An 18,933-nucleotide genomic window follows, 5' to 3' on the forward strand; every position below is an offset into this window, starting at 1 on the left:
CTCCTTGGACACAAGGGAATGAGTGGCAGGAAGGAAGGACGGCTGCTGGGAGGGTGTCTCGGAAGGATGCTGCAGTGGAAAAGTGTTATTTGCTTGTGAATTCTGGCACGCCAGGCTCTTATTGTCATTGGCTTTCAGCCAAGCACTGCCAGGACACAAAAAGTCAATTTATGTCAGGATTTTCATTGACTCACTACCCCTCGTTCCTCACGTTTTGGGGGCAACTTATTGCAAAAGCTGGCACTGGCCGTATGTAGAGTTTTCACATCAGTGTTCATCCTAATTAGCAGAGTGCCAAGATGGAGAGTAAATTACTGCAGCCCAGGATTGTGTTCACTGTGAAAGAGTGTGTTATTAATCTGGGACAATCTATTGTGTGTCAAGGATTACATGACTCCTCTCATTTTCCTTAAAATAAACCCACAGGGGAAAAAAAAGAGTCTTTAAAACCGAACAGTTTAGAGCCATAAAACCCCGCTCTTCTAAGCGAAGCTTCTGAAGGCAGTAAAAACCTTCAGAATGAAAATAAATTCCAAGTAAGACCAAGATTTACCACTCGAGGCTAAACATTTAAGGGAAAGCATCAGTAAGTTATTACTTTTTGTTTTGTAATAGGATGCTGATGGTGCAGCGGAGATGTGGACTATGTTTGCCTCAGTCTCTGTGCAAGGACAGGGCAAAGATAAAAGGACCTAACCCCGTCTTTTTTGTTCCTCCCCAGAAGAGCTCTTTGCAGACTCTCTCTCCAGGTCTTTTGGGTAGCAACTCCCAAATACTTTGGAACTGACTTCCTCTCAGGAAGACAAGCTGGAGCTGCACATGGGGTGGTGAGAGGAGGGCAGCATATTAGAGGAGATACCCACAAATCCAAAGGCAGAAATTTGTCTCCTTTTAGGCTACTATCTCGTAGATACTCTTGCCGGATCAAGCAATAAAATAACCACAAACTGATCCCACTTCTAAATAGAAGTCAGCACTAACAAAACTGGAAAACACATCCGCAGCTCTGAGCATCAGTGATAAAGTATACAAGCTGTCAGTGTCCATGTCAGCACACAGAGGCAAGAGACAAAATGAGCAATTTGATGGCTTTTGCTTGGCCAGGCTCCCACGCTGGCGATCAGTGCGCCAGTCTCAGAAACAGAGAGTATGTCTCGCTCAGTCTGAGTAACATTACCTTTGAGAGGAGAGCTGTGGAAATAAGGCACATTAATAGAAAAGCAATGCAAATGATAGCAAAGCTGGCAAAGCGATGCCATCTCTGATAAGATACAGGCGATGATGCACTAACCCCTGCAGACAACCCAGCCACGTGCAGCCCTTGATCTATAATGACTGAGTACTGGTGTGATGGGAGATCTCCGTTACCTGCCCTACCCGGCTACGGTGCTGACCTTAATCATTAGAGCTGAGTCTGAAACCTCCCCAGTTTTGCAAACAGACCCCCATCTCTGGCAGGGAACAGACTGCAATCAAACAGCACTGAGGAGCACTTAAAAACACTGCCCAGTGGAAAATGAGCAATAAGCTTAGGTCCAACCAATAGCACGAGAATTACATTGATATCCCAAAGGATGTGCCAGTCCTCTCAGCCACATCATTGCCTCTCAGGACCTTGGTTTCACTTGTTCCCAGGAAAAATGCCTCCAAAGCCAGAGTTGCTAGGATGGGGGAAGGTCTTACAGCTCCCAGCTTGTTGCCTACCATGCCAGAACACCTTGCTAGCCTTTCTGGCCCCTATGCCATAAAAAAAAAGCTGGAAAACAGGATGCCTACAGTCTCCAAAACCAGGAGACAACCCAAAATCTCTCATAGGAATGATCTCTAAACCCAGATTCTGATTTTCAAACCTAACTGCTTCCAGTCCAGAGGTGGAAGCACATCTTATGTACCAGAACATCCCATGTTTTGCTAATCAGCATTAAAAAAAATGAAAAATACTTATCTTCAATATCCATGTCTCGCCCTTTTCTCTCAACCAGCTGGTTTGGACCCTGTCCGAGTCAGGAGACTACATTAACCAGAGTTGATGTCCTAACCCATCAATTCTGCACTCCTCTGAGATGTTGCCTTCAAGCTCATTATCCAAAGCCTAAATTGCAAAGCATTAGATACTTCACTCTGCAGACCAGCAGGAAATGGGAGGGCAAAAAGAAAAGCAAATAAAATTCACAAGCCCACAATTTAATCAGGATAAAAACTTCCAGTCCTGAAGCGTTTGTCAGTTTTTCATTCTGCAAAATGCATACTAATACCCTCTCCCCGCACGCTGCGTGGGACTGCCATTACGCTGCTTCCATAACATGCCAGAAGTGATCAGCATTAAGTGATCAGCATTAGGCCTTCCTAATGTGTCTCTGAAACAATAGCAATTACAGAGTCGTCCATTCATATCTAAAGGCTTACCAGACTCCAACTTCCCTCAGGAGGCTAAAGACATTTCATCGAAGCAATTATATTTATGTAGCATTAAAGTACTTTCTTTAAAGCCATGGCAGTTACCTTTCGCGTTAGAAGCAGAGCGCTAATGAGCCCTCTCCCCCCATTCAAACTCCTCCAAGCATTTTTTTGCCTGTTTAAAGATTGCTAAAACACACACGTTGGGGGTTTTGCTGCCTTATTTTTAATGTTATTACCCTCCCTTACCCAAGGGATCTGACATGCAGATTGGAGCCTATTTACATGACAAGGGACTGAAATGGAAGAAACTCATCAGTTTATTCGGCTTTCCCAGCTCTCATCATGTCATCAAGGACCTTGTGATGTCTGGCAATGCCATGAAGCCCCAACTTTCAGTTTCACAGCTCTGTCAACCTTAGCTCTCATTATGTTAAAAGTGAGATGTTTTCAAGCTTTCTCTTCTCCACAAATCATAAATGCTAGACACATGACTTAAGTGTATCACAACAGCTAAAAGTCTACAGACAAGCTTAAGGAGTTTGTTATTTTTAATTTTTTATTTTCTAATACTAAGAATTCAGAACAAATGTTATGATTTTAGGAGAGAAAAGACAGCTCAACTCAGGTTTTGAATTCTGGCAGCTGTCAATGTTGTACATTATTTATTCTCTACTTTTTTCCTCTTTTCCTACAGGAAGCCAAGCAATTCCCTAGAAATATTCCACCTATAAATTTCACAGCATGAATCAAAAAATTGAAACATGAAGCCTTGGCATCACATCTCAAATCTCTGCCATTCAACAGTGGATTGTACTTTCCCTTTGAGCTGCACCAGCTGCACCCTACCAGCATGCCTGGAGGTACCGAGAGAACGTTCAGCATCCAGGATCCCATTTCCTTCAAAGCAAATGCTGCCCCTAGCTCTGATAAGCAGGGGGTATGTTTTTACTGCTTAAAGTACTAGTAAGAGGAATGGATTCCTTGTGTTTGACCAGCACTTCCTTGGATTTGGGCTCTCCATCTTCCTTCTCAGTCTCTTCAAGTTGGAGGGCAAGAGCTATTATGATTCTGCATATCAATGTTGCCCCGCTCAGAGGCCCCAAAGGATCACCCAGCACCTTGCCTGCCCTTTTGGGGTAGGAAACAAACAGCCTCAAATTTGCAGCTGGCAGAACATCTTGCAGGCACAAAACCTATTCCCATCCCTCTTCCGTCCCTGGGCCCTTCTAGGGATGCCGCAGGCTGGACCAGCTCCTGGACGCTTTACTAGATTGCAGCCAACCATTGTACTGGCCCAAGGATGAACTTGTTGCCATGGCAGGAGCTGAAGTATGCATTGCACTGCTGGCATGGCGGCAAGCAGCAGCAAGGAGCGCGAGCCGCTCATCCACAACGGCTTTTTGTTGTTCCTTTTGCACTGAGGCAGCCCCACCACAATGCCCCCATCCTCTTGCCATGCTGGAACAGTCTGGCAAAATTCAGCTGCCCTTAAAGCACAGGAGCACCACAGATGAGGGCCCAACATTGTATTCCTCCGCTGCACACTCTGTTTCTTCCTTGCCTGCTGCAGGGCACAGTATGGGAAAGCAGATCCCATGGCACAAGGCAACCTTCCCAATGCAAAGATAGGACAGAAGAGGATGCCAAAGTTTTGAGGTAGGAGCTCTGCCGAATACAGAGAGGAAATTATAAGTGAGGGGAAATAGCATCACTCAAAAAGGAGGTTGTCCCCAGTTGATGCATTTCCTCACTGCTGCTGGGATGTTTGTGGCAGGACAGGCTTAGCTTGGCTGCTGGGTAGCGCCTTTTAAAACTCCCTTACAGCTTTGATTAGCCTTGCTAAAACTAAGGGCATCTCTCATTCATACACTAATTAACGGCAGGCTCAGAAGAGGTTGGTATCCCTCATCGCTGCAGATTTTAACAAGGAGAAATACAAAGGTGGACTTAAAAATAAAAGCAACGCTCCTTCCTGAGCAGTGGTTTCAGTGCCTCAGAGATTACAAGCCAGCCCTGCTCTGCGTGTCAGCAAGCCTTTCCAAAATAATGAGCCTGCTTCCGTCCCAAGCAGCTCCTGTTGCACTGGAAAAATGAGCAGAAAGGTATTATGGGCTCACACTCACCAGATGGATGTCCTGCTTTGTTCTCCGCTTACAGAAACCCCTACACATACAGTTTGGATTATCTTCATTGTAATTCTAATCACCACCTCTCTGTAAGGGAGGGAGAGATCCTTGCCTCGGTCAGGAGAGCTAATTAAAAGTTGTGAGTCATCCAGACTTCTCCACACATTGGAAATGCTTTTGGAAGATCAGGTAATCTCTCATTCTTGGAGGAACCTAGTTAGTAAAAGAAAAATTAAGCAGGCTCCCGTTGGGCAGGGAGCTGTACAAGAACAAATCCCATTTCCCCCGCAGGAGCCACAGAGGTGCTTCAAACGTATGCAAACTACGCTTTAAAATAGAAAGCCTGGTCCATGTTCCCCAGCACAGAAATACAAACATCTCCTGTGTACATATACCCACAGTGGCTTTGAAAACACATTGTCCAAGAGGCTTTTGCATACGAATGTAGGGTGCAGGGATCCCTGCCTTCCCCTAAAAGAACTTCTGAACTCTCTCACTGATACAAGGATGGTTGGATACCAGCTCAAAGGTCTCAGAAAAGCCAGACTCACAAGCCTCAAGATAATCGACAGCCAGCAGTGACATAAGGTCCACATGGCACCCCAGCTCCTCAGCCCTGAGTAGCTGCAGAGCAACCAGCACCACGTCAGGTCCCTGAGAGGAACCAGCCTCCTCAGATCCACTGCGGTTGGAGTGAGCTGCCAGTGCCAATAATGAGCTCTGACAGCTTCAAATGGGGTCAGGGCCCCCCACATCAGCTTGCCATAGACAGCTACAGATGCTGGGCGCCCAAACTCAAAGAGGCTGGGAGGAGCTGGGGAGCACCAATGCCTCCATCTCCAGTTCCTGGAGACACACGGACATCAGGACATTTGCCTGAGGTCACGTGGGATGGCAGTAGCAGAGCCAGGCATTCCAAAGAATGGACCACCACTTTGCTTTGGCCTAAATGGTCAAGTTCGAATCCTTAAAACTAGTGCCCAGCCCCTGTATTTAGGATGTTAACCAGTTCCTGTCATGTGGAAGTGCTTGGCATCTGAAGAACTCTCACCCTCGCAAAGCTCTAAAGCACTCATGGGTGCCCCAAGGGACAAGGAAGCCATTTCTCTTTGGCTACCATAAAAAAAAATAGATTATTATTGCTGTCATCTTTCCAATGGCCAGTCCAGCATGCAAAGACATTTTCTTCTCTCTCTCTCCTCCCTCTTATTTGAGAGAGAGTTTTAGCTGACCCCCTTGGGGCCCTGCTTCTCCTCTCCCCTCAAGCATTAGGATCAATAATGAAAGATGCGGTCCGGACTTTCCCTCCCACCCCTTTACACATTGCCGTGGGAAACCATGGTGAGCTGGCCATGGATGCTGCTCCGAGCAAACAAAGTGCCTCGGCAAGCACCTTCACCTCAGATGAAGGTGCCATGCTGAGGACCAAAGGGATGCATCGCCTGGCCATTCAAGGCAATGTCACCACACAGGGTCAGGACAAGAGCAAACCCCTGCACCAAGGCTGAATTTCCCACTGCCCTCTGGGGAAGATGTTGAGCTGCAGGGAAAAATGAATGGTAATGGACAAATCACACCAAGGAACAAGGGAAAACAGGGGACCGCCGCTTCCACCTGGTCATTTTGGAAGTTTGCTCGGTACCATAAATCTGTTTGTATGCAAATCTATTCAAGCCTTAGCTTCATGGGAACCTCACAAGCCTTGGAGAAGGCTCTTAGCAAAAGAATACTCCAGTCAATGCTCTTACCGAAACGATCTGCACTACGTTACCTGGCAGCCTGGGGACCTGGACATTTGCAATCAGTTCGTCCCAAATACACATTACTTCTGAATTTTTATTGTATGTGCAGACTTGGGCAAACTTAAACCCAGCTCACGTTTTCCCTCAACCCACCTGCTGCGTGACATCCTCCTCTATGAGAGTTCACTGTATCCCTTCCCTCTTTGACACCTCCTCCAAATCAGCGTTCTTCTACGGTCTCAGCAAAGCAGTGCAGTCCCTGGCAGGGATGGCCTGAGATGAGGATGGGCATCATCCTACCCAGAGAGACGGGCAGAGAATGCATTGTGCTGTGCTCAAAAAACAGCAGCCAATTTACAGAGCCATGCTCCAAGATAAGCAACGCAACTAAAGAAACACAAGTTCCTGCTCCTGGCCAAAATCATCTCACAAGGATCAACTATGCTGTTTCTGAACTGCATTCTGAATCCAGCAGATTTGTTGTCCCTGCTCCTCCTGGGCACAGCAGGCAGGAAAACACTTGGTTTTTCCTCAATTAATAAGCCTAAAAGTATTGTCCAATGCAGCAGAGTACAATGCTGCAGCTGAAGTATGCACACACTGAGCCTTTTCTGCTACTGCAACACCGTCACTCATTTACACACCAGCAGCAAACTATCTCTTTTGTACACCCAAATTGATCCTCACTCTTAATTGGTGCTCTCAGTTGCAGCAAAATTTCGTTTGTTTCTTCCAAATGTGGCCTGATCCATTGTCCCTCTCCCGTGACCTGTGAAAATTAGTCATTGAGCTCAGTGACAGTGGTAAGTGCGAAATGCAGCATCAAAGGGACATAATGGGGGCCCTCTTAGGACTGACAAAAAAACACCATTAATCAAGGCAGCTCAAGAGGTGCCAACTTACCAAGGCATATGAGTGGTGCTGGTCCCAAGCCTGGCCCTCCCGCAGGAGGCTGGAGGCAGAAGGATGTGCAGACACAGAACTCCCTGACACCCCAAGGACCACAGCCTCCCCCAGGCCAGGTGAGCATGTGTAGGACGTAACAGGTACCACAGCATTGCTGCTTCCTGGGCAGATGTCTCTGCTCTGCAAGTCCCAAGAATTTGTCGATCTGCTTTCCAACAAAGGTTACGGAGCCATGCTTTTCCATGCTTTGCTCCTTGGTTTAGAGAATGGGGATGGAGCTTGTATCCTGATACTCAAAACACTGCTTTAACTGCAGCTGTGGGCCCTACTACTGTGAGGAGTGATCTACGGGACAGGACACCACACCAGATGAGGGGGGAGATGTCAGCATCTCCATCGGTGTTTCCAGAGCTAGCACGAGAGCCTGCAGGCTCCTGGAGACAAACACATGACATCGTCCATCCAGCAGCACTCTGCACTGACCTCCTTGTGCGATCCCAGGATCAAGCTAAGGCTAAAGGCACAAACAGCACATAGAGACCAGAGTGGGGTGCAAGCTGCAGCTGAATCAACCAGGGAATTATCCCAGGGAGATGATAACGTCTGAGAGCCCTCTGGACAAACCTGAGCACATACAAAGCCAGGGCAGCCCCACCCAGCTGGTGAGACAGCAGCAGGGCAAGCTGACAGGGCAAGGGACTGATTTTTTCTGGAAGAGGCAGAAAGTTTTAATTTTAACATCACAAAACCAGAGCAAAGAGGTAAACTTCTGCAAAATTCAAACCTCTGCAGCCAAACCGTGTGTTTAAACCCTCCTGCAAATCCATGTCATTAAACAGAATAACTTGGACTCAGCAAATCCAAATGACTCTCACTTTCAAGGTCCTGCATTCAGAAGCCCACAATGGAGAACAATGAGGTAGAGAAAAAGCCGAGGATCTTGACGCTGCATTCAGAAGGCCATCTGGTCTGGCCAGCACAGCCAGCGCTGGGAACGGGCAGCGTCGTGGGTTGAGATTTAATCTGAGCCACTTATTGAGTGACCTCAGGCGAATCGTTTGACCTCCTTTTGCCTCAGTCAACCCAACTGTAAAATTGGGTTTAAAGCAAGAACCTCTCTGAAAACCATATGCTGTGCCTAGGAGGAGTGGGAGCAGACTCCCTTCCCAGCAACAGGCCTGCGATGGTGGGTAGAGCCAAAACTGGAGCGGAATAGGCATGCATGAAGCTGGGATTCAGCATCCTTCAGTGTGTGGGCAGAGCCAAAACTTGAGTGGAATAGGTGTACATGAAGCTCCTTGGTGTCAGGGCACTCTAGCCAACAGCTCTCCCAGGTGTCATCCCACCAGCCCTGGGAATGCAGCTTTGGCCTCTGGGATTTAGCAGTAAAAGAGAACTTCTGAAGTATGCCCTTGCTCATATCATTGCTGCACCCAAAGGTTCCCTAAATCCTGATCCCACAGCAGGCAGGCTGCTGCAGGCTGGGGTCAGCACAAAAGACACAGCCCTGACATAGTCGGGTATCTCTCTCTACCACTTCTGTGCCCTTTTAGTTCTTTACATATTTTGCTGTTTTCAGTAACTGTGGTTACAACCATGACCAAGGCAAATGCAGCGATGCTTCTCTTTAACTCGCTAGTTACCCACTAGATCAAGAGCATTGATTGCTCTGGTCAAACACTCCCAGAAATTGATTCCTACTCACAGCTTTGCCAATGAACGGCGGTAGAAAAACAGCCCCACTCTCACCTGGGCACCAGCCTTTTGCTGGCACTGCACGCCCTTTGCCTCTTGGCAGGCTTGCAGGGAAGGGACAGCGCAGATGAAACGCCATCCCCTGCTAACGCAGGCAAACATGAAACAGCAGCTTGTCCCTCCAAGATACTCACAGTGCAACTGATGGTACTGAAGGAAACCCATACTGGGTTCGGACAGGGGAAAGTGAGGCACAGATTGGCGTTACTGCCCACACTGCAACTGGCTCAGCCAGCTGGGATCCTTGTAGAGCAGTATGAGAGTGAAACCCACATAAAACCACCACGTCATGACCAGCCTGCTGGAAAATCAACCCTCAAACTATTGGCATTACAAATCCTTAAGCTGAGACAAGCCTAAGCAGAGAAAGAGTTGCTCTAGGTGACAGACCCAAAGAGACCCCAGGGTGGTGACTACAAGCAGAACACTATGGGAGCAGAGACTTGCCGTCCTGAATAAAATAATGGAGGAGGGAGGCCCCATGCTTTAAGGAGAGGATGGAGCAAAGCAGCAGCCAGATGGACAAACAGTGTAAAAGCCTGCGAGGCTGGGCACCGTGTTGTCCACACGAGTACCAGCAGAGCATCATTGGGTGTTAAAAACGCAGGCAGCAAACCGGGGAGCAGCCTCATGCTGCAGCGATGTCAGAACTTCCTCAGCTGTGCTCCAAGAGTTAATTGAGACAAATAACTCAACAGTGCTACCATTAATGAAATTCTTCTGATATATTTCCCCTGAGCTTTCTATAAATGACTAAGTGACATTACTGCCTGCAGTGCAAACCCCCTATATGAGAGATAACGTTGCTGGAGCGAAGGTTGGCGCATCCACATTAGAAGCCTCACGGAGAAGTGCAAGATGATATTTAAATAACTATCACACTGCTAAGAAATGAGCCGCTGAAAGAAATATGGTCTTATAATGTGCTCAAGTCTCCGGATGAATCCCGGCTGCAGACACTGAAATGCAGTGGGTGGTAAGTGACAAACACTTTTAATCCTGCAAATCTACTAAAATTCCCAGTCAAATCTCCCCCATCTCCCCCTGGTGACTCTTGTATTTGTATATTTGTTTTGCAGCACACACAGGGCCAAATATTGCAACAGCAGAGATGTGAGAGGCAGTATCACATGAGCCAGCATGTCCTAGAGGCAGCCAAAGAGCTGATGGAGAGAAATAACCCATCATTTCCATTCCCTGGAAACCTCTCAGAGCCTTTTTTGCTTCACTTAATTTCTTTTTCTTTCCTTTTCTTGGTAATTCCTCATGGGTATTTTTCCCCTCTGAGACCTACTGCTACAAGCCCAGAATTTGCTATAGGCTTAACAAGAGCTGTGAGCGTTCAAAGCACAAACAATAAAGAAGCATCGCTGGCATCAGAACTGAGCCCTCATGCTCAGCATTTGGGAAGAAAGGGCATTAAAACCAGAGCCACAACTGAAAAAAAAAACCCAACCCTTGTTTGTGGATGGAGGAAACTTGGCACAAAACACCAGGGGTTAAACTGCAATAAAATGCAAGCAATCATCAGCTAAAAGTCCATGGGAGTAACAGGACCACGTCTCCAGAGCCGCAAACTGACACTGGGGCACTTGCTTTAAAAACATACCTTAACTCCCAGCACGTGTTTTGTACCGCCAAAATGTGTCATCACAAAAGTATCCTGCTTCCAACTGCAGAAAGAGGTTTGCTCGATCTAAGCACAAGCTATAGGTAGGGCTCTTGCTGACTGCATGGATACTGTACAGGCACACAAGAAAAACCAACAGCAAAACCACGTTTTAAGTCTGCCTTAGTGTTTTTGAGCTGAGACGCAATCTGCATCCAAACAGTGGCACTGGCTAGGAAATACCTTGGTGACAACTTTGGTGCCACCTTATTTAAACCTTAATTTAAAATGCTAACTTCATAATGAGTGGAACAAAACTGTGTAAAAACATTTCCCACTCTAATCCTGGTTTGATTCCCCCAGTATGGCCTTCTTTTGTAATTACATCCCTTTGTGATCTCACTCTAATGCCTTGTATTGTGACCCATAAAATAATCAGCCCCCTTTGTCTCTCCCTAATCCTTTTAGACTTCCTTCTTGTCTCTACACTCTTATAAATGCTGCCGTTATTTGGGCTCAGCAGCTCTTCCCACCACCCCAGAGCCTGGAAAGGGGGCTGCAGGTTAAACCCTGAATATATTCTGTGCAGAGGAGCTGAAATGATGGGAAGATCTTTGCTGCTTTAAAACCCCTGCAATTCCCAGCCTCCTCCCCTAGCCACACAGCTTGGCAGGGAAACCAACTTGCAAGCACGGATACACACCAGACCTCCCCGCTTCTTTTATTTTGAACATGACCTTGAGATCATTGGCCTGGAGGTCGCATTGGCCAGCGTGTTTGCAGGGAGAACATGCTTGGCCCCAGGGTGGGTGAGAGGAGCTGCCACTGTCTGCAGGGATCAATGCAGAGAAGACATAACATCTGCCTTGCCCGGGCTATCCATCCTTCCCTCCTTCCAGCAGGGTATGTGCCATGGACAGCCAGGCTTAGTGGGACTTGGGGCAGAATGCAGAAGGGAAGGGGGTAAGGGAGCAGAGAAGGGATGCGTGGTCCTAAGCTTGGCTACAAAATGGTCCACCTGCAGTAAGACCTGATGAGGAAAACATCTCTACAATCCCAGGTATCTCCAGAGTTATTCTCAGGTCCCACAGTACTTCAAATACTGGGCAGGTCCATTTCGTCAAGGTTCAAGAAGCCTCTTTGGCTCTAAGTTGCACAATTGACTTACTTCCCCTCTTTCCTGCTTTTTATAGCACCAGATCAAACAGGGAAAATTGCTACTCTCAAGCCGGATGCGTGCAGAGCCTGATCTGATCCTCAGTTTGATGGTGATTTCCAATTAGTGGTAACTGCTTGTTATTGAGTGATATAATCAATGGGCCTTACTCCACCAGCCGGGCTCTGATTTATGATGATGTGGAGCCAGCTCCATCAAATTACAGCATCAGCAAAAAGGGCTGGAAGTGCCATGAGGCAACATGAGCAGAGTCAAGTAAGGCCAAGTTAAGCAAAGTGTGGTGATGAGAGAAGTGGCTGTGTTTTGGGGAGCTCACCTGCCCAAGGAGTGGACTCTACTTTTCCTCAGAGGGTACCTTTATCCACAGATGGCAAAGGTGTGCATCAGCTTCTTGCATGCACCAGGGAAATACATCTCCACAGACACCACCAAGTAGTGCCTCCAGAGACCAGTCTGCCTACGAAGCTGATTTAAATTAAGACAGCTCAGACCCTCATGAAATTATGAAACTGTTATTAAGAGAATGAAAAGATCTGTATTCAATAACCTGATCAGATTATAAAAACGTGTGGCATTCCACAATCTTTTAAACTAACACACCGGGGTTTGAACACATGCAGAAACAGCAACTGAAGAAATTCTGACTGGCGTCTTAGGCAGAGTGGAAATGCCAAGTGCCTCTGCTCAGCTCAGTCACGTGTAGGCTCCTTGCACACTTGCTCAAAAGAAGGTTACACTACAAAAATATTATCAATGTGTTTAGCACCTGACCCACCAATCCACAAACCAGCCATGGTGCACTTCCCTGTGCTGAGCATCTTCAGCTAACGATGACGACAAAAAGAAATTCCCCTGAATTTTAGTTAAGTAAACCGAATGAGTCAATTTTCAGGAGGAAGGTTTTAAGAAGTACTAAAAAGAAAATTTTTTTCCTACAGGAAAACTCGGGAGAGGCTATTTATCAGGGAGTGCAGGGATAGGACAAGGGGGAACGGTTTAAAGCTGAAAGAGGGGAGATTTAGATGAGATGTTTTCTGTGAGGGTAGGGAGGCACTGGCAAGGGTTGCCCAGAGCAGTGGTGGCTGCCCCATCCCTGGAGGTGATCAAGGCCGGGTCGGATGGGGCCTCGGGCAGCCTGATACAGTGGGAGGTGTCCCTCCCCATGGCCGGGGTGGTGGAACTGGATGATCTTTGAGGTCCCTTCCAACCCAAGCATTCCATGATTCTTCAAGTGCCTGCTCCATGGGGAAACCGCACGCACCTCAGCCCATTGGGCCCGCATGCGCAGCAGCTGAGAGCACCATATTCTTCCAGTTAAACTTTACTCAATGCCAAGTGTTGAAGTAAATTTGAAACATAAAAATATGATATCCAGCCCACATTTCCTGAATGCAAATATGTACATTCCTCTGAGCCAAGAAGATTATATTCCAAGTAATAATACAAAGCCAGGGTCTGTAACGGTGATATGAGACTAACAGCCTGCCTTTGAAGACAGCGAAAAGTGCAGCAGAGCTCTCGAGGGGCTCCAGTCTGTCAGATCCCTTTTATTCCTCCATAGCACGGCCTTGATCAACTTTCAAGATTTTTGTTTGTGAAAGGTTTTTATTTCTCTTTTGCTTTTGTGTTCAGATGTCAGGCTCAGAGGGAAGAAGAGATCAGCACTTGGATGAGGTTTTACCCACTGGCAGTATTTACTCTGCTTTGCAAAGGTCTGCTGAGCGCTTGGGTTTTTTTCCTTCCAGGCAGCCAGCACCCATTTCTTCAATGCAGCCATCCTCTCATCTCTAAAGCGGGATAATTCCCCTTCTCCTCTGTTTGACTTGCTTATCAGGACTCGGGGCAAAGAAAATCACTATTACTTGCGTGTAACCACCCTGAGACTCGAGGCTACAACTGTGATTCAATCTTAGGAGGCTTCATCTACGTTTAAGCCGAGTCCTAAGTGCAAGTGCATGCTCCTGCGGTTCAGGCACAGCAGAGGAGCTCGCCCTGAGCCGCAGATTACATTTGCCCACAATATCACGTTTTATTCCCATTATCTGCAGGCACCTGTGGCATCAAGACCAGGTGCCCTGTGTTTTGTGCTGGCTTCTCTCAGACCTTTTCTCAGGACTGGCAAGAAACCAAGCCTGAAGCCAGAACAGAGTCCAGAGCATTTTTAACACGATCCCTTTTTCATTTTGATTCACACAAAACTACAGCTACAAAAGGAGACGCTATTCAGGGACACAGAGCACATCACATACATATTGATGCAGAAGCCAAGATAACAGTGTTTATTGACAATCCACTATCCCAAAGGTAATCCTGCCGGCTCTCACGTCTCCTCTTTATAAGTCCGAGAAGTTTGACACTGTGCTTGCGCATCTGCCAGCTCCCAGCTCATAAATGCCAGAGCCATTCACCAAAAGTGCTCCAAGGTTTAGCACCACAACACTGAGGAGTTTGAAATCCAGCTGCTAATCTGGCACAGAACCAAAGCCCTTGGCTCCTGGACAATGTCACTTCTTACACTACTGAAAAGCTAGGTTTGCAGATGGCCACTTCACGCACCCAGGAATTGTTATACACAAGGGCTGGAGTGTTCCCTTGGTGGGCTGCCAGTCGGCCCTGGCGCTGCAGGGAGCAGGCAGCAGCGCTCCAAAAGGCCCCCCAGATTGAGAAGTGCAGCCAGGGGACCCGGGACCCGGACTTTGCCATAGACTTTTCCTGCATCAAAATATCACAGTGAGATTTGCAAATGTAGCAGAAGCAGTAGCGAGTGGCTTGCACAGAAAGAAGAGCAATAGCCATCTCCCAAACAAGTTGAAGAATCCTTCAGTCGAACTTAATTAACAAATCAGTATTTGACCAGGTCTTGGGATGATACCGGACACCCAATCTCACACCTGTGCAGAAACTGCAACCAGCAGTGACTCCTGATTGAACACAAAAAGGATCAGCAACTGCATCCTCAGAATCCACAGGCAGTCTGTGGTCAACGCTGGTCACCAACACAAGAGGGACAGAAACCACCATGACATCGCAGCTCTGCCATCAGTGCTGGGACAAACACAAGCCAGCAACCACAGCTGGCAAGGGGGAACCCAGCAGCCTCTGTGGCAGGAGACCCAACAGGACCAACTGCTCCAGCTGTGCTGATGCAACAGGCTAAGATGGGTACTGTGCAGGGCTGGAGTCACAGCCTGCCCTGTAATTCTTCCTCCCCCACCTTTAAATTTCATCCCTCGCTGACATTTTCATCTCTCTCCTCCTTCGAGCTCCCCCACCAGACAATCTGTCTAGTATTGTTAGCCTTGCCCCTAAAGGCTCTGCCACTCTGGGTAGTAAATAAGACCTTGCTGCCTCCACACTGCCCGTCTTAAATAACAAAATGAAAGAAACCACGACTTTCAGAAAGCCTTCGCCTGTGGTTTGGAAAGCACCACCTAACAAGCAGAGCCCAGCCATGCTGCACAGCAAAGGGGCTTCCAAACCCACCACAGGAGATACGAACCACTGCCTACTTCATGGCATGACTTCAATGTAACTTACCCCTCTGAGACAAGTAATTCACTGCTAGAAGGCAAATATTCATTTTCTCCCTAAGAAGGCTGACTAGCTCTTCTTTCACACAGATCAGATGCCAGACAGATCTCCACGCCAGTTCCAGGTTCTTTTTTCTCTTTCCCCTCTTTAATCCAGACTCCCTGAACACCCAGCACACACCACGCCACCCTCCTGCGTCCCAGAAAAGCAGGATTGCCCCACAAGGTGCAAATGGGACAATGCCCATACTTACTTGCTGCCTGAATCTTCGCCTTCCGGCTCACCACCAGCCCATAGTGGTTTTGCGCCATGCAGTCGTACTCGCCTTCATCTGAAGACCCATCTCCCCGGACCCTCTGGAAGCGGGAGACATAAAGCGACCCATTGGCCAAAACGAAGGCATTCTCACTGTCCACAATCATCACACCATTCTTCCGCCACGTGATGGTGATGGGCTGGATGCCCTCCACCTGGCAGTAGAGGATCAAGGGCTGCTCCTGCACAGCTATGTCATCGCTAGGCTCCACAACGAACGCCAGCTCAGAGGAACGACCAAAATCTAAAATGAAGAGAGAAGGACAGAGTCAGCAATGTGTTCACAAGAAGCAGCAAGAGCCGACTGCTATGGCAGTTTACAGGGGATGATGGAAACACTTTGGATAGGGTGGATAGCCCTACGATAGGGCTACAGGGTGCAAGTGTTTTGGAGAAACACAAAACCCTTGGGCATTGCTATCAAAATCTCAGGGTACAGTTTCCAGCGGCACAAACACAGCCATAGACCTTCGAGGCTGTGTTTGGAGGCTCCAGTGAAGGCAATGAGCAGGCACGCCCCTCCCCTGGCTTGCCAAACCCCAGCTCCAATTCATGTCCCATTGCAGATGGGCTCTTCACCTCCCTTTGCCAGGGTGCAGCAACAGGCAATAAGAATGGTGAAGGCTCTGGAGCACAGGAGTTATGGGGAGTGGCTGAGGGAACTAGGGCTGTTTAGCCTGGAGAAAAGGAGGCTGAGGGGAGACCTTATCACTGTCTACAACTTCCTGAAAGGAGGTTGTATTGAGATGATTGCAGGACTCTTCTCCAAAGTAAAAAGTGATAGGATGAGAAGAAATGGCTTCAAGTTGTGTCAGGGCAGGTTCAGACTGGAAATTAGGGGCTATTACTTCACTGAAAGGGTTGTCAAACATTGGAACAGGCTGCCCAGGGAAGTGGTTGAGTCGCCATCCCCAGAGGCGTTTAAAAGACATGTAGATGTGGTGTTTAGAGACACGGTTTAGTGGTGGTGTTGGTAGTGTCAGGATTACAGTTAGACCTGATGATCTCAAAGGTCTTTTCCAATCCAAACAATTCTGTGATTCTGTGAAATCTGTACAAGCATGGGGCACCAGCCACTCCCAGAAGTTACACCAACTCAAGAAATCTGCTCCTTTCCCCCACATAACCAGGCAGAGAGGGGGCTCCACGATGCCCCACACTCCTTCATGACACAGCCAGCAGGGGTGAAGAGAGAGATCGACACCTCCCAATTCAGACCATATTGCCACCAGTACCTTCACACCACTTCTCCTGCTTGGCAGAGCGGGAGGCTGTTTGCCTCTCGCATGTAACCATGCCCTTCTCTCGCTCTGTCTCTCACACTGTTACAGGCAAAGGATGGTGCTGTTCAGTCCTTAATGAAGAGCAAGTTAAGCACCAAAATACAAACGCACACACAAAAGGTTTCTTGCAAAGTAATTATGCTGAACAACGTCCACAGGAGATAAGTTATTGCAGAATATGTACCAACAATAGGTAAACCCTTGCTTCCCACCACACAGATACATACTAATTCACTTCTTTTGCCAACAGAAGGTTTAAACGCTGTCTTTGGCATGTTATGCTTCATTTGGTCCAGCACACCTTTTCCAGGTCTAATTTGCCGTACAGTCAGGATCAAATGCTGCAGAAAACTACAGAAATAGAGCTATTGTTTGGAGATCAGCCAAAAATACAGACTGACACGAAAGACATAAAGCAACCAAGAAACAGAAGTCACAGAAATATTTGAATGGTGTAAATGCAGGGATGGAGGCAATTTTTTTTTAAAGAACAGCAATAGAGAAGAAATTCCAACAGAGTAAGAAAACTACAATTTCATCCGAATATAGGGAAAGCCTTTCGAACGGTTCTCTTACGCAACAGCCCATCAATAGGCAGAGGTTTCCACCTGCTCAGACCTGTGATACAGCTTCTCCCCTCTTTCATGGGCTTGGGAGACCGACTCCACAGCTGCTTGCAGAACTGGGCACCCAACGGGGAACTTCCCTGGTCAAAGAGCAGCCACAGCACAGTCTTTGCGATGCCTGTCCCCAACACAGACCCCCACCAAGGACAGGATCCTACCACACCAGGCTCAAAAACAATAGTGGAGGGAGATTGCTAATGCATGGTAAAAATAAAAGAGAGAGGGCAGTTATTCTAAAGAAAAGGAAGGAAAAAAAGAAGTCTGCCTTTTCTGCTCTGCAAACCCAGTGAGACTTTTTTCTTTCGTTCTGTAAATCCCCATTGCTTTCTGCGGCAACTTAAATTGGATTACGGAGGATAAACATTGAGTGCAACCCGAGCCAAGGCAGATGGACGGCGCAGACAAAGAAGGCAGGGGTAGCGCACGGCAGGTCAAATGTCCTGCCATTGAGGTATGAGTGTGTGCAGGGAATGGACAAAGTCTACTTAGTGACAGACACCTAAACCACACACTTTATTAACCCATTATGTCTTAAAATGTCAGGCTAGCTCCAGCCATCTCGGTGATCTATCGCTCACCGTGACTTCTTTTTTTATGAGATAGCCCTGGGGTCCTTGCAGCAAGTTAGGCTTCAACCAGCACAAACCCATCAATTACTCTTTTTGTGAAAATTAAGGAATTAGATGAATGCTCTGCATTCTTCTGAAAGGTGGCCAGAGTCTCAACAGCACCTTCCATGCTGGGGCCCCTTTCATAGAATCATAGAATCACTTGGTTGGAAAAGACCTTTGACATCATCAAGCTCAACCACGCCTGTCCACTACTAAACCATATCCCTGAGCACTTCATCTACCCATCTTTTAAGCACCTCAAGGGATGGTGACTCCATCATCTCCATAGGCAGCCTCTGCCAGGGCCTGATAACACTTTCGGTGAAGAAAGTGTGCCCTGCATGGGCACTCCAGGGAGTCAGGTAGGTTAAGGACCCTCATATCCTGACTGCCCATTGAAAAGGGAACCTCTGACTCCAGAATGACTGAACAAAATTTCAGGGTTTAGCCTAACAGACAATCAGAAAAGTCTCTAATGAAATAAATGCCCCATCTCCCCACAGCTCCCCTTCACTCTCAGATAAAACAGCTTATTATTATATGTACAATAAAAGGAAGAATCAACATAATTACATGCCCTTCCCACAATAGCTGTCATCATAATAACCATCATTAAGGCCTGTGATTGGAGATAATCATGTTTACCTCCATAAACACTCACTCTGCATCCTAACTCCAGGCTGTGCCAGCAGCAGAAGCGATGACACCCATAATTAGGACTGGTGCCCTCGACACGTGCTGGTATGGGGATGGACACTGGCTGGTGCTGGGGTCTTCCCAGGTTGTAGTCAAGAGGGGGATTATGCCTGAACGCACAATGCTGTGCAACTGGTTTGTAATGAGCAGATATCT

General features: G+C 47.5%; 1 protein-coding gene across 1 annotated transcript in view; it reads right to left on the reverse strand.

Annotated features, from left to right (window-relative positions):
• The window catches only part of IGDCC3 (immunoglobulin superfamily DCC subclass member 3), a 107,389-nt gene that overhangs the window by 79,536 nt on the left and 8,920 nt on the right, over nucleotides 1-18,933 (reverse strand). Inside the window, exon 2 of the mRNA XM_054078026.1 lies at nucleotides 15,500-15,805. Within this exon, the coding sequence (XP_053934001.1) occupies nucleotides 15,500-15,805 (306 nt within the window). The remainder of the gene's footprint in view (nucleotides 1-15,499; nucleotides 15,806-18,933) is intronic.

Source organism: Cuculus canorus, chromosome 12 (genome assembly GCF_017976375.1).
Source record: "Cuculus canorus isolate bCucCan1 chromosome 12, bCucCan1.pri, whole genome shotgun sequence".
NCBI classification, from domain to species: domain Eukaryota; kingdom Metazoa; phylum Chordata; class Aves; order Cuculiformes; family Cuculidae; genus Cuculus; species Cuculus canorus.